Source organism: Myxine glutinosa, chromosome 5 (genome assembly GCF_964187855.1).
Source record: "Myxine glutinosa chromosome 5, kmMyxGlut1.1, whole genome shotgun sequence".
Lineage (NCBI taxonomy): Eukaryota > Metazoa > Chordata > Myxini > Myxiniformes > Myxinidae > Myxine > Myxine glutinosa.
Window position 1 is genome coordinate 116,678,160 of NC_136265.1, and position 15,944 is coordinate 116,694,103.

The 15,944-nt window shown below is 47.0% G+C and overlaps 1 protein-coding gene across 1 annotated transcript in view; it reads right to left on the bottom strand.

Annotated features, from left to right (window-relative positions):
• Nucleotides 1–15,944, bottom strand: part of LOC137427200 (uncharacterized) — a 165,467-nt gene that overhangs the window by 108,153 nt on the left and 41,370 nt on the right. Inside the window, exons 2-4 of the mRNA XM_068116460.2 lie at nucleotides 702–856; nucleotides 534–615; nucleotides 212–347 (exon numbers count right to left, since the gene is read on the bottom strand). Coding sequence (XP_067972561.2) covers nucleotides 212–347; nucleotides 534–615; nucleotides 702–856 — 373 coding nt within the window. The remainder of the gene's footprint in view (nucleotides 1–211; nucleotides 348–533; nucleotides 616–701; nucleotides 857–15,944) is intronic.

A 15,944-nucleotide genomic window follows, 5' to 3' on the forward strand; every position in this document is an offset into this window, starting at 1 on the left:
AATACTTTTTCTTTCTTTCCATTTTATTCATAAAGCGATATATAATATATCGCCCTATCAAACAGTATTTTTTTTTTTATTATACACCGCCTTTTAAAGCATACGTAAATCTATCTCTGTCAACAGCATTGCTATTCCCGTCAGCGAAGTGACGTGTCTTTTCTTCCAGTAAATTCGAAAAATTCCTTACATTTAATGTGTAGAAAATTACCTTCTTCTGATGGCACAGGCTCTTTGTGCAAGATACTGAGCATCGCTGGGGTACGCCATGCACCACCGGCTCGCACCACCTCCAGCACAACACGCAATTCATCATGGCCAAGCTGCTCCAGCGTAGCTTGGCTTTCCTATGGTTACAGTGGGGATATTAGTTAGTTAATGCAGGTGTAAATACCTCTTACCTCCTGAACCAGATGCCTCTTCTCAACCACACACCTCTTCACCATCCAATTTCATTTGGATTTTATTGACTTTTATCTTCAAATAGCAAAGACAAGTCCAGAGATGAATTCCTGATGAGATGAACAGCTTACCTCGATCGACGAGGTGAAGGCATCCCAGACACCGACAGGAAGATCTGAGGCCGGCAGATACAAGAGGAGCTCAAAGCAGCAGCTGAAATGCACAAATGAGGAGTGATTTTAATCTCTCGGGACATGGCAAACAGAGCTGTGCGTGGGAAACGCGACCGATCCACTTACAGCACCAAACGGGCGAGCACGGCCGACACTTGAGGACAATCATGGGAGAGGGACGGGAGGATCTTCGTGAAGGCAGAAATAGCCTCTTTGTAGGTGGTCAGCAGAGCCGGAGAATTCTCCGCCCCTGGAATTGTTCTGGAATTTTCCACCAACACCTGCACATTGACAAGATGGCAGGTCATACAACATTCTCAATACTGGTTGCACTGCTACGATAGTAAAGCTAATACCCAAAGTGTTCAAAAGCTGGTGGTGGCTCTTGTGCAGCCTGTAGCTGCTGGTTGCATCATTTTCTGGGGGTGTGGCTGCACCGCTGATGCAGTGCCCGTTTCCAGCAATCCGGTACTCATTTTGCCGACCTCAGAAGGATGCCAGGCTGAGTCAACCCATCTGGTGTTGATTCAACTGCATGACGGGGCCTCAAACTCAGGACCCCAAGATCTCAAGCCAGCCACATAAACTGTTAAGCCCACACCAGGCTTTTTGAATAGCTAATGATACATGCAAATCTTACTATAATTCACCAAATGTCCGTCCGTCTGTCTGTCCATCCCTTCGAAGGCACCGCAAAAACGGCTGAACCGATCGCAACGATATTTTGGGTAGGTAATCCTGGGATCTCCTGGAGTAAAATAGGCTATATTGTTTTTCCAATTTCAGCTTTGGCCTCCAGCATTTTCAGGTTTGGACACCCGCATAACGTTATTTTCCCGGGTGCCGCACAAACGGCTGCACCGATTGCTGCACAGCTGCACAGATCGGCTGCACCGATCGGACTCGGTGACCTCGGACAAAGACCTTTTGTAAGGACATGGGTTGAATCCCTGCTTGAGAGAATGCCAACCCCCTCCCCGCCATTACGGTCGTCTCTCCAACTCACAATCCCACGAGATATGCGGCAAGGATGACCCAAAACCAATTATCTTCTTTTTGATTCGTATATAAACATCATTAAAAGTAAATAATGACCTCGGCCAAAGTTCAAACGACGCGAGTTTAATCTCTACATGAGAGAATTCCACATAGCTATTTGGGCGGTGTATAAGCTAACAGATCGCTGTCTCCATCGATCTTGCCAAGGCCGCAACACCTATCGGCTCAAAATCCTTTTAACTGTTGACTTGGTAGTTTTTACAGTGTAGGAAACACGTATGGGGAGTACATACGACATAGCGATTGTGAATGTGACAGCTCTGAGGCGTCTTTCACTTCGCATCGAATTATTCATTACATTCATTCATTCATTTAATGATCATTACGCTCATTCTTACGCTCATTAAAATGAAACGTTCATTAAACGATTACGAAAATAAAAACGAAAAACATTGCGAAATTACGTTCACACCGTCACATCAAATACTACCATGAACACAAACATCGTCACATCATCACAATGAAAACATCGTCACAAACATTACGTTACGTAATTCAAACCGGTGAACACATCGAATATTGGAGAGCCCGTTGCCCAAATTTGAAACACGATGGAATAATATTTACCTATTTACCGATATGAACAGTGATGTGGCTTTTATTGAAATTCGACAAATACTGTTTAGATTTTGATGATTTGCGTGTGATATGATTTAACAGATGTTTATATAAATCGTTTGAAATAAAAAAAATCCTTCAATTTCTGATATTTTGCCTTTTCATTTGGGCCTCCCAATTGAAGCCCCACCCGTTGGGCGGATACCGTTGCTAGTTTAAATAATTAGCCATTCACAAAATTGATTCGCAATCATTCAAGAGGATTATTGTCTTGAAGAACCCGAAAAAGAACCCGAACGAACAACCCTAAAAACAAGCCCAACACTAGCCATTATACAAGAGTTAAACTATCAGTCTTCCAGTTTGGCGTTCCCTCGGAACCCCTGGATCGTGATACATGAAAACAGGTTCAAATCCCATGTACCACATGTGTGTCCACTGTCTAATAATGTCTTCACCACATGTGTGTCCACTGTCCAACAATGTCTTCATACTTCCTAGAGAGCACAGTACACCGACATCCATGACTCCATCCTACATCCTCTCCTCCACTCCATCCTACAAAGATTCAGCAGCCAGCAATCATAATATAGTCTGTCAAGTGTAGGCTTGTGACAAAAGTGGATTTTTATGTGAGGAGATAAGAATGTTGGATGTTAAAAAAGTTTTTGTTGTTGAAAGTGTTGAAAGTGTTGAAAGTGTTGAAAGTGTTGAAAGTGAAAAAAGATGCTGAAAGTCGAGAGAGGAAGACAGACATCTGCCTGCATGTGTCCTTGTGTTTTATACTTCTCCCACCCCCCCCCCCCCCACCCCCTTCCCATGCCTCCTCCCCCCAAGCCCTCTCCCTCCCACAGATCTCCCGATGTCCCTGTTCTCTACTGTTGTACTTGTGTGCTTCCCTCTCTTCCCCCATCTTGTCTCCCGCTCCCTTTATCATATGTTTTATGTGTCAGTTTGTTTTTATGTGATTAATGTTAGCTCTTACACGAGCCTCGATCTTGTATACAAAAAAAAAAAAAAAAAAGTGTGCGAGCTCCTCCAGGACGTTTAGGTCATTATAAATAAAAAACAAAATACAGAAATCAACCTTTTGCCACGACACAATACACGAGGTTGTCAGCACCACTCCACAAAACAAGAGGCATACACCACACCACACACCACAACACAACACAACATTGTCAGCAGCACACCACAATACAATAGGCATACACCACACACCACAACACAACATTGTCAGCACCACACTACAATACAATACGCATACACTACACACCACAACACAAAAATTTCACCATCACAGCAAAAGCAACTCGCAGGAGGGTTATTAAATGTCGCCAACGTTATAAAACAGAGTGTAGAGCACAAGGCCTGTTGCTCTCATATCGGAGGACACGTCGGTGGTCTCTGTCATTTTTTTTTTTAACTGCCTCTCCTCCAGTCTTGTTTACTCTATCTCTCAGGCCGCTGACACTCCCCAGGATGCACGCATTCTTCCTCGAACAACTTCCTGGTTAAACTCCCAAAATGCAGGCTCGCTGCACATCTCCTCTGATCTGCTTTGTTCATCTTTACCCCATTTGTGGAACCAACTTCTGCAGTCTGTTCAGTCCAATTCTTTCCTCCAAGGCTTCAAGACAACTGTTCACCATGACCTCAGGTCATCCCACTTCCAACCTCATTATTACCCCCAGGTGACCCATTCCCCAAGCACTCCTTACCAGGTTGTTGTGATATTCCCCAAGCACCTCAAAACACACTGAAGGCAAAATGCAGATGCTGGCCACCGAGGCCGAGTTGAGGCCAGTGCTGCCATTTTCTTGGCATCATTTCAGGGCAAACAAACACAAAGTTACATTCAGGGCCTTATGTCAGAGCTGCACGGAACAAGTAATACTCGCTTCTTCACACACGCCATTTTGAGATGACGTGAACAAGACTTGAGAATTATCCTCAGTGATGTAAAAGTCTCGAAACAACAAATGCAAAAAATAAACAGAATATGCAAGAATGGAATTCAATACCATGTGACCTGGCCACAAAATCCCTGAAAGTTTTATTAATATCAGGGCAATCGAAGCAAAAGGGGTAATTAAAAGGGCAATCTCCATGTTGGCAAAATTTCATTTGAAAAAACATTCATTGTCTTGTGCGTTAACAGGAACTCTCACTTTGGAGTTTTGAGTGCAGGTAATGCACCTTGCACTTTCACAAACGTTCAAACTTCTGGCTCCGAGTCTTGGCCACAGAGGAAGGAGGACATAATAGGTCCCTCTGTCATTCACCGACCTCACCAACCCCATGACCTCATCTCAACACCACACCTGCGAAACCAACCTGCTTAACTCCACAATCCCACATTATCCAATCTATTTCATTCATCAGTTCCAATTAGGAAGCCAGTCCTCATTCCTGTCCTGTTATGTTTTGTTCCCATGCATCACCCTTCTGTGTTAAAATAACATATTCTGCACAAGCACAAACACGTCTGCTCACGCACATTCGTCCCCAAGCATCTCGTTAACGCGACAATGCTCCATTGTCCTGTTATCCACATGCAGTCAGCGTGGAATGCCATACGGCAGTGTCAAATGTCCAAAGAGATGCGAACGTTACGAGTTACCCCAGCAGGTGGCACGGACCAGTGATCACCGAATCGTGCTGGCACCTGCTCGAGTACCCACTTGGGCAATGTACCCTGAGACACGTTGTATGTTCCGAGGAACTAGGGCAGCGAGAAATAGTTGCACCAAATCAGCAATACGAGTGGCGTGTCCACCTACCACCCCACCAATCACATCCCATCCCATCCTCTGAACCACCCACTGCACCACCACCCACATCTCCACCTACTGCACACCCACCGCCAAACCTCCTACCTTCCCACCACCCTTATAAAATGCAACCGAAGAGCACAATGACAATTTCCTATCTACAAAGAGGAGAAAATCCATCATCAGGTCGGTAGTCTCTCCACCTATTACCTACCACCTCATTTTTGGTTATGCACTCACTTCTCTTTCTGTGCTCTGTCCCCCTTGCACTCATTTATTCCTCTGTTTTTCCCCACCTGTGCAACCAACTTCCACAGCCTCTCCAATCTCTTTCTTCCCTTCAGTTCTTCAAGACAGCTGTTCACTGCCATCTCAGATCGTCCCCAATCCAAAACCATGACCTCTTTTACCCGACGTAACCCCACCCAAACCACCCTCCTAATTTTCCAGTTTTTCATGATTGGAGTTCCTTCTCCATGCATGCGTGTTTTGCATTCTGTTTTGTCTGTTCTTTCCTGATCCATTCAGTCTGCGAGCTCTTCCACGAGCCTCGACTATGTATACAAAAAAACATTAACAGCCAATTGAGTTTATAAAATATCAAACAAGTGCAAGTTGTAGATAACACACACTAACATACACACATTATCAAGGTTCTAAAGGATTAAGAATAAATACAGGTGACAGTGACCACACCTCAGCACGCAGTGGTGAAGCATTGATCGAGCTCATGTGCACACGTCATGTAAGCACTTTATACACCACAACACTTCGTGTTTCAGAGAAAGAGGTTAAGAAGGAAAACTTTAGGTTACACTTGCACTTTTGTTTGTCCAAGTACACACGACAACAACAAACAACAGGCATTTTAAGGCCATTTTCCCTGCAAGAGCGGGGGTTAGCCTTGCGGTCCCCATGACAATCTTCTCCATTTTGCCCTATTTTCTGCATCTCCCCTTGTTAACCCCCTTGCCCGCATTTCTTCTTCGACCATCTTTAGCCAAGTCTTTCTCGGTCTTCCCCGTTCTCGGTCGGTCGGTCAAACCATCTCCTTCCACAATCATTTCCATCACTCTTCTCAACCAGTCACTTTCATCCTTCCTCAACACATGACCAAACCATCTCAAACTGTTTCTCTTCACAGTATCCATCACAGGCTCTATTCCCATCATATTTCGCAATTCATCATTTGTCTTCCTCTCTCAACGATACTCCGAACATTTTCCTACATGCCTCCTGTGCCTTTGCTATCCATCACAGGCTCTATTCCCATCATCGTTCGCAATTCATCATTTGTCTTCCTCTCTCAACGACACTCCGAACATTTTCCTACATGCCTCCTGTGCCTTTGCTACCTCTTTCTTTGCAAGAAGGCTGCAAAGAAAGAGGGAGCAAAGGCACAGGAGGCATGTAGAAAAATGTTCGGAGAACACTTGGATTTGGAAGAGGGTCAGAGAGCGGTATTCAGGATTGCAAAGCAGATAGCGAAAGAGAGGTTTGATGTGAAGGGGGTGAGTTGCTTGAAGGATGAAGTGGGACAAATCGTTGTGGACCCAGATGGAATTAAAGGAAGATGGAAGAGATATATGAAAATACTGTTGAATGCAGAGAATGAATGGGATGGCAACATAGAGAGTAACCCAGTTTTAGGACTGGCAGAGAAGATAACCGAGAAGGAAGTTGAGGAAGCGATAAAAGCAATGAAGAGTAGAAAAGCGGGAGGGCCGACCGGAGTTGTGGGAGATATGTTGAAGGCAGCGGGAAATAGGGGTATGCAGAGAATGACAGAGATCTGCAATCTGGTGGTGAAAGAAGGCCGCATTCCAGTGGATTGGGAAGTGAGTACCCTCGTCCCTCTATACAAGGGGAAAGGTGACCCTCTGGACTGTGGCTCGTATCGAGCGATAAAGTGATTGGAGCATGGAATGAAGGTATTGGAAAGGGTGTTGGAGAGGAGGATAAGGAAGAAATTGAAGTTTGACGAAATGCAGTTTGGATTTATGCCAGGAAGAGGAACGACAGACGCGCTTTTTATTGTGAGGCAGTTGCAGAAGTATATGGAGAAGAGGAAGAAGTTGTTTCTTGGGTTTGTTGATCTGGAGAAGGCATTCGATAGGGTTCCACGTGAACTAGTGACATGGGCATTGAGGAAGTTAGGAGTGGAGGAATGGTTGATCAGAGTAGTGATGGCAATGTACAAAAGAGCACGCACAGCTGTAAGGACGAAGGACGGGAACAGTGGCGAGTTTGAGGTGAAGGTGGGAGTGCATCAGGGGTCGGGACTAAGTCCACTACTATTTGTAGCTGTGATGGAGGTGCTGGCTCAGAACGTAAAGGAGGGTTTACCGTGGGAGTTGTTGTATGCAGATGATCTGGTGTTGATTGCAGAAAGTATGGATGGACTGAAGGAGAAGATGAACAAGTGGAAGGAATGTATGCAGACAAAAGGTCTGAAGGTGAATATCGGAAAAACGAAGGTGGTGGCAAGTGGTAAAGCATGTGGTGAGGTGGAAAGAACTGGGAAGTGGCCGTGTGCTGTGTGCAGGAAGGGTGTCGGAGTGAATTCCATTCAATGTACAATGTGCGCTGAGTGGGTTCATCAAAAATGTAGTGGTTTGAGAGGGTCATTAACCAGTGTGGCAGCTACATTCAAGTGTAAGGTGGAAAGAACTGGGAAGTGGCCGTGTGCTGTGTGCAGGAAGGGTGTCGGAGTGAATTCCATTCAATGTACAATGTGCGCTGAGTGGGTTCATCAAAAATGTAGTGGTTTGAGAGGGTCATTAACCAGTGTGGCAGCTACATTCAAGTGTAAGGTACGCACAGAGGGAGCTGCAGATGGAGGAAATGTTGAGTTGGATCTTGGAGATGGCGTGAAGGTGGAAGGTGTGAAAACATTTTGTTACCTAGGAGACATGCTGAATGGAGAAGGTGGATCAGACTCGGCAATGGTTGCTCGAGTGAGATGTGCATGGAAGAAATTTCGGGAACTGAGTGGCGTGCTGACGAGGAGGGGAGTGTCGTTGAAGCTGAAGGGAAAGGTGTATGCTGCATGTGTGAGAAGTGTTATGATTTATGGGAGTGAGACATGGGTAATGAACGTAGAGCAGCAACGAAGGCTGGAAAGGGTGGAAATGCGAATGGTTTGGTGGATGTGTGGAGTATCATTGAGAGAGAGGAAGACAAATGATGATTTGCGAAAGATGATGGGAATAGAGCCTGTGATTGATGCTGTGAAAAGGAACAGGTTGAGATGGTTTGGTCTTGTGTTGAGGAAGGATGAAAGTGACTGGTTGAGAAGAGTGATGGAAATGAATATATATAAAAAAATAACCACCTTTAGAGGCCATTTTTCCCTGCAAAGTGGGGGTTGGCCTTTTTCGGGAACCGTGGTTGTTGTTGTTTTTCGGCCCCCTTTTTGAAGCAATGTTTTATGGCCGGATGCCCTTCCTGGCGCCAACCCTTTTTGCCCCCTTTAACGACAAACAGGGAATTACCAGTGAACTGGTACTCAATTAGTCGACCTCGGAAGGATGACAGGCTGAGTCAACCCCCCTGGCGTTAATTCAGCGATCGACTGGGATTCGAACCCAGGATCCTAGGATCCTAAGCCGGCACCCTAGCCGCTAGCCCAACACCAGGGTTAAACACCATGGAACATAAACACCAACACCATGGAAATGAATGTCGAAGGAAATAGAGGACGGGGAAGACCGAGAAAGACTTGGCCAAAGATGGTCGAAGAAGAAATGCGGGCAAGGGGGTTAACAAGGGGAGATGCAGAAAATAGGGCAAAATGGAGAACATTGTCATGGGGACCGCAAGGCTAACCCCCGCTCTTGCAGGGAAAATGGCCTTAAAATGCCTGTTGTTGTTGTTGGTGTTGTTGTTTTGTCTCAACGATACTCCACACATCCACCGAACCATTCGCATTTCCACCCTTTCCAGCCTTCGTTGCTGCTCTCCGTTTATTACCCATGTCTCGCTCCCATAAATCATAACACTTCTCACACATGCAGCATACACCTTTCCCTTCAGCTTCAACGACACTCCCCTCCTCGTCAGCACGCCAGTCAGTTCCCGAAACTTCTTCCATGCACATCTCACTCTTGCAACCATTGCCGAGTCTGATCCACCTTCTCCATTCAGCACGTCTCTGAGGAAACAAAATGTTTTCATACCTTCCAGCTTCACGCCGTCTCCAAGATCCAACTCAACATTTCCTCCATCTGCAGCTCCATCTGTGCACACCTTACACTTGAATGTCGCTGCACACTGGTTAATGACCCTCTAAAACCACTACATTTTTGATGAACTCACTCAGCACAAATTGTACATTGAATGGAATTCACTCCGACACCCTTCCTGCACACAGCACACGGCCACTTCCCAGTTCTTTCCACCTCACCACATGCTTTACCGCTTGCCATCACCTTCGTTTTTCCGATATTCACCTTCAGACCTTTTGTCTCCATACATTCCTTCCACTTGTTCATCTTCTCCTTCAGTCCATCCATACTTTCTGCAATCAACACCAGATCATCTGCATACAACAACTCCCACGGTAAACCCTCTTTTACGTTCCGAGCCAGCACCTCCATCACAGCTACAAATAGTGGTGGACTTAGTACCGACCTCTGATGCACTCCCACCTTCACCTCAAACTCACCACTGTTCCCGTCCTTCGTCCTCACAGCTGTGTGCCCTCTTTTGTACATTGCCATCATTACTCTGATCAACCATTCCTCCACTCCTAACTTCCTCAATGCCCATGTCAATACTTCGCGTGGAACCCTATCGAATGCTTTCTCCGGATCAACAAACCCAAGAAACAACTTCTTCCTCTTCTCCATGTACTTCTCCTGCAACTGCCTCACAATAAAAAGCGCGTCTGTCGCTCCTCTTCCTGGCATAAATCCAAACTGCATTTCGTCAATCCTCACTTTCTTCCTTATCCTCCTCTGCAACACCCTTTCCAATACCTTTATCGCTCGATACGAGCCACAGTCCAGAGGGTCACCTTTCCCCTTGTATAGAGGGACGAGGGTAGTCAGTTCCCAATCCACTGGAATGCGGCCTTCTTTCACCACCAGATTGCAGATCTGTCATTCTCTTCACACCCCAACTTCCTGCTGTCTTCAACATATCTCCCACAACTCCCGTCGGCCCTTCCGCTTTTCTACTCTTCATTGCTTTTATCGTTTCCTCAGCTTCCTTCTCGGTTATCTTCTCTGCCGGTCCGAAAACTGAGGTTACTCTCTATGTTGCCATCCCATTCATTCTCTGTATTCAACAGCATTTCCATACATCTTTTCCATCTTCCTTTAACTCCATCTGGGTCCACAATGATTTGTCCCACTTCATCCTTCAAGCAACTCACCCCCATCACATCACACCTCTCTTTCGCTATCTGCTTTGCAATCCTGAATACGGCTCTCTGACCCTCTTCCAAATCCAAGCGTTCTCCGAACATTTTCCTACATGCCTCCTGCGCCTTTGCTACCTCTTTCTTTGCAGCCTTCTTGGCTGCCTTATAACTTTCATGCTCTGCCTTTTCTGCCCCCATACCCTTCGCCTTCTGCCACTCCTTGAAAGTACACACAAGTACACGCTGCAGTATATTAATTAATTGTCTTTCAGTTCTTTTCAAGGACTTCACTCAGACATTCTGGTGGACAGCTCATGACATCCAGAGTTGTTTTCAAAGCATCAGAGGAAACAAACAAAGAAACATACATTTCATTCACGTCGAGGATCGTCCACATACACTAAAATGAAATACCGGTTCATGAGTATCAGTCTGTCTATTCATGCAGAAAAACAGGAAGCTCGGTCTGGGCCAATGGCTTTGCGAACACAAGGTATACCAAGTTTGCGCTGACTGTGCTTTGTGTGCTGGTACTGTATGTACGAGTACAAACGTAGCTCACATGAGCAAAACCTGAGGGTTTTTTTTTTTTTTTTTTTTTTTTTTTTTGTATACAGAGTCGAAGCTCGTGAAAGCTAACATTTATCAAAGAAACAAATCAAACAAACAAGCAAACAAAGTATATAAAAAGGGGAGCGGTCGACAAGATGGGGAGAGAAGGGGAGGAAGCACACAAACACAACATTTGAGAGCAGGGACATCGGGAGATGTGTGCGAGGGAGAGGGCCTGGGGAGAGGCAGGATAGGTATAATAACGCAAGGACACCAAGGACTTCCAGGAAAGAAGACAAAAGTCACCTCAAAAAAGTGGATTTGGGGTGAAATTAGCGGGGGTAGAAAAGATCAAGGTTTTGGATTGGGGAAGATAAGAGATGGTGGTGAACAGCCGTTTTAAAGACCTGGAAGGAGGAGTGGGATTGAAGAGAGTGAGGGAGTTTGTTCCAGAGGCGGGAGAAAAGAGGAATGAAGGAGTGAAGGTGAGCAGAGAGTCTTGATTTTGGCAGTTTAACCATAAGAGGGTTGCAGGCAGATCTTGTGCGACCTGTAGGAATATTTGGGGGACAGAGCCCAGAGAAAGCTGGGGGAGCAAGGCCGGAGAGGAGATGGTAGAAGACGGAAAGACCACCAACCTGCCTGCGGTGAGTAAGTGAAAGGCCCTCGGAGATAGCGTCATCGCGGGAGATTCCAATGATTGTGAACGCTTTGGTTTCAACAGCGTGAAGACGAGCTAGGTGTGAGGCAGGAGCACCAGCCCAGAGGGGAGAGCAGTATTCCTTTGAGCTGCGGATGAAAGCCTTGTATGTGGTGAGGAGCTCAGGTGTGCCAAGGAAGGACTTCACATGACGGAGGATGCCCAGTCGGCGACTGACTTTGGAGGCCAGCTTGGAAATGTGGTCTTCCCAGGAAAGATCATGGCAGATAGTGAGACCCAAAAGCTTGAGTGACAGAACTTCTTGGACAGGATTATTCAGAAAGTAGATATAGGAGGGTTGTCCAGTCGGTCTTTTCGGAGAGACATCGTAAGAGTGTGGGATTTGTCAGGATTGAAAGACATGTTCCACTTGTTTGCCCAGTCTGTGATTTTGTCCAGCTCTGCAGCGAGTGAGGAGGCTGCAGACTGCCAATCTGAGGGATGAGGAATGGAGCGGCAGAGAGTGGAGTCATCAGCAAAGAGATAGAGAGGATTTTCAAGAGAGTCGGAGAGATCATTGATGAACACCAGAAAAAGCACAGGGCCCAGAACACTGCCTTGGGGAACTCCAGCCTGAACAGGAAGAGGAGATGAGAGAAACCAATTCAGGGCCACACGTTGACTACGACGAGAGAGGAAGTCCGCCAGCCATGTGTGGAGATTTCCATGGATACCAAAGGAGGAGAATTGGTGAGCAGAGCGGGGTGCCAGACCGTATCAAAGGCACGTGATATGTCGAGGGAGACAGCTCTAATTTCCTGTTTGACATTGCGGACCTCCATCCATTGTTGAGACAGCAGAAGCAGCATGTCCAGAGTAGTGACCTGGTCTGAAACCAAATTGATGATCAGAGATCAAGCCATTGGAGAAGAGGAAAGATTTCATATCCGAAGCAATGATGGATTCCATGACTTTGCTGATAATTGGGAGAAGGCTGATTGGTCTGTAGTTGCTAGGATCTGTTTTGCACCTTTTTTGTGCAAAGCGGTGATGTTGGCTGATTTCCAAGCAGAGGGCAGTTGACCTTGAGCAAAAGAGAGGGTGAAGAGAACAGAGAGAGGGAGTGAAAGAGCGGAAGAACAGGATTTTAGGACCCGTGGGCTGATGCCGTCAGGTCCAGTTGCAGAATCAGAGTCGAGGGTTGACAGAAACTTTTCCACCTTGTCAGGAGGAAAGGACACGGAGTCCAGGAGCAGCTGGGTACGACTGGGTACGGTGGGTACAGAGAGGGATGGGTTTGGGACACAAGATTTGGAGGCAAACACAGAGTTGAGGCATTCAGCTTTTTCACGTGCGGAGTCAGCTGTGTAGCAGTTTGAGGTAAGGGAGGGGATGGAGGGGGAACAAACACCAGAAACAGATTTGACCAGATGCCACCAGGATTTGGAAGAGGGAGACAGATAAGAGAGTTCGGTCTTGAGAACGGAGAGATATTGTTTCCTGGCTCTCCTGAGGGTGGACACACACTTGTTTCGGGCTTTGTGAAAGGAAATGAGATTTCCTTCTGTTGGATTTGCTTTCCAGGAGACGAAGGCAAGTTGTTTCTGGGCAACAGCCTCACGACAAGATTCCGTGTACCATGGATGGGAGGAAGGCTATGACAACTGAAGACGAGATGGGATAAATCTGTGCATGAGAGAGAGCAATTTACTTTGGAAGAATTCCCAGGATGAGTTGATGTCAGAGGTGGTAGAGATGGGAGACCAGTCCAGATGATTGATGGCTGCTTGAAGAGCGTGCCAGTTGGCCTGAGTGAAATGCCAGACTCGTCGACGCTGAGCAGGCTCCCTGAGAATGGTCAGAGAGATGTCCACTTTAACAAGCACATGACCAGATGAGCCGATTGGAGCAGAAGAAGAACAGCAGACATTTTCAGGGAAGTTGGTCATAACCAAGTCCAGAAGAGAAGATGCTCCGTTGACTGAGATCCGGGTCGGGAAAGACAGATTGTGTCAGTCCCAGTGAGTCGCAGAAGTCCTTTGCTGAGGTGCCATGGCTGGTGAGAGAGGTACCCACACCCAGCCAACTGGCATGGTGACAATTGAAATCACCACATATGAGGAAGAGAGAGTTGGGATGAGTAGACAGAAGTTGGTCCATATTATCAGACAGCGAGATGTCGATGGTCATCACTGTTTGGTGGACGGTACAACACACATATGAACAAGAGGTGGGAGCATAGGGGAAGCTGTAGCCAGAGGTATTCCTGGGGGTGAGGTGGAAAGAGTGCAGTGCAGGGCGAGTGAGGAAGAGAGTTTTTGATAAAGATAGCAACCCCACCTCCAGGACGAGGCTCAGGTCTATCATACCGGAGGAGGGAGTAACCTGGGAGAGATACTAAGGAATCAGAGACATCATGAAGGAGGAAAGTTTATGTTAAGCAGATCACGTCTGGTTTGACAGAAGCAACCTGTATGGAGAGATCAGTTGAGTTTGAACGAAGGCCCCGGATGTTTGAGGTCCATACCGTTAATGAAGAGGAAGGGGGAGCATCGGATACAGAACAGGTGGGATGAGGGGTAGGGTAAGATGTGGAAGAGGTGGAAGAGGTAGGGAGAGCTGTTGAAGGTGTGTCAGAGATTTCAGAATAGCTCGGAGAAAGGGAAGGATGGGGCGGACAAAAGGTTTGATGGTGATTGTGTGAGGCACAATGAGGTGCTATTTGAGGAGGGGGAAGAGTGAGGCAGAAGGTTGGGGGAGATGGAGGTGAGAGTTGGAAGGGGGAAGAAGTGGGGAGGACGCTTTGAGGAGGGGGAGTGAGAGGGGGGAAATTGAGAAGAAATGAGGGTGGGGAGATTTTAAGGGGAGGGGCGAGGTGGGAGTTTAGGAGGGAAGGCACAAGGGGAGGGATTTGAAAGGGATGGGATATGGAGGAGATTTGAAGGGGAGGGGTGAGGGGGGAGTCTAGGAGGGGAGGGGCGAGGGGGAATCTTGGAGGGGAGGGGCGAGGAGGAGTCTTGGAGGGGAGGGGTGTGGGGGGAGTTTAGGAGGGAAGGGGCAAAGGGGAGATTTGAAAGGGATGGGTGATGGGGAGGATTTGGAGGGGAGGGGCAAGGGGGAAGATTTGAAAGGGATGGGTGATGGAGAAGATTTGGAGGGGAGGGGTGATGGGGAAGATTTGGAGGGGAGGGGTTATGGGGAAGATTTGGAGGGGAGGGGTGAGATTGGATTTTTTTTTTTTTTTTTGTATACAAGATCGAGGCTCGTGAAAGAGCGAACATTAATCACACAGAAAGACAAACAGACACACAAAACAAATAACATCGGGAGCGGTAGACAAGATGGGGAGAGAGGGGGAAGGACACAAACACAACATTTGAGAGCAGGGACCGAGAGACATGGAGACATCGAGAGAACTGTGGGAGGGAGAGGGCTTTGGGGGGAAGGCATGGGAAGGGGGGGGGGGGTTGGGAGAGGTATAAAACATATGGACACTGCCAAGACTTCCAGGAAAGAAGTTGGAATTTCAAACAAGGTGGATCTGGGGTGAATTAGTGGGGGTAGAAAAGATCAAGGTTTTGGATGGGGGAAGATAAGAGATGGTGGTGAACAGCTGTTTTGAAGACCTGGAGGGAGGAGTGTGATTGAAGTGAGTGTGGGAGTTTGTTCCAGAGGCGGGAGAAAAGAGGAATGAAAGAGTGAAGGTGAGCAGAGAGCCGAGATTTCGGCAGTTTAACCATCAGAGGGTGGCTGGCAGATCTTGTGCGACCTGTAGGAATATTTGGGGGACAGAGCACAGAGAGCTGGGGGAGCAAGGCCGGAGAGGAGTCGGTAGAAGACAGAAAGACCACCTACCTGCCTGCGGTGAGTGAGTGAAAGGCCCTCAGAGATAGCTTCATCGCGGGAGATTCCAATGATTCTGAAAGCTTTGGATTCAACAGCGTGAAGCCGAGCCAGGTGTGAGGCAGGAGCACCAGCCCATAGGGGAGAACAGTATTCCATTGAGCTGCGGATGAAAGCCTTGTATGTGGTGAGGAGCTCAGGTGTGCCTAGGAAGGACTTCGCACGACGGAGGATGCCCAGTCGACGACTGGCTTTGGAGGCCAGCTTGGAAATGTGGTTTTCCCAAGAAAGATAATGGCAGATGGTGAGACCCAAAAGCTTGAGCGTCGACGTCGATTTTAGAAAGTGTACGATTAATGGGAACGAACATTTATTGCAAAACGAGTTTCTTGTGATCTTCGAGTCAAAAATACGTTTAAGGATGCTGGACGGAGGATGGAGTGCAGGAGAGTTTAGGGAATGTAGAAAAGAGGCACCTTTTAAAGGTAAGAGATGGAATTTTTTTTTTGGAATGGATAGATTTGGTGAGTAAGTCGAAAGCAGCCTTTTAAAGAAGAAGAAGAAAAAGGTGTTATAAT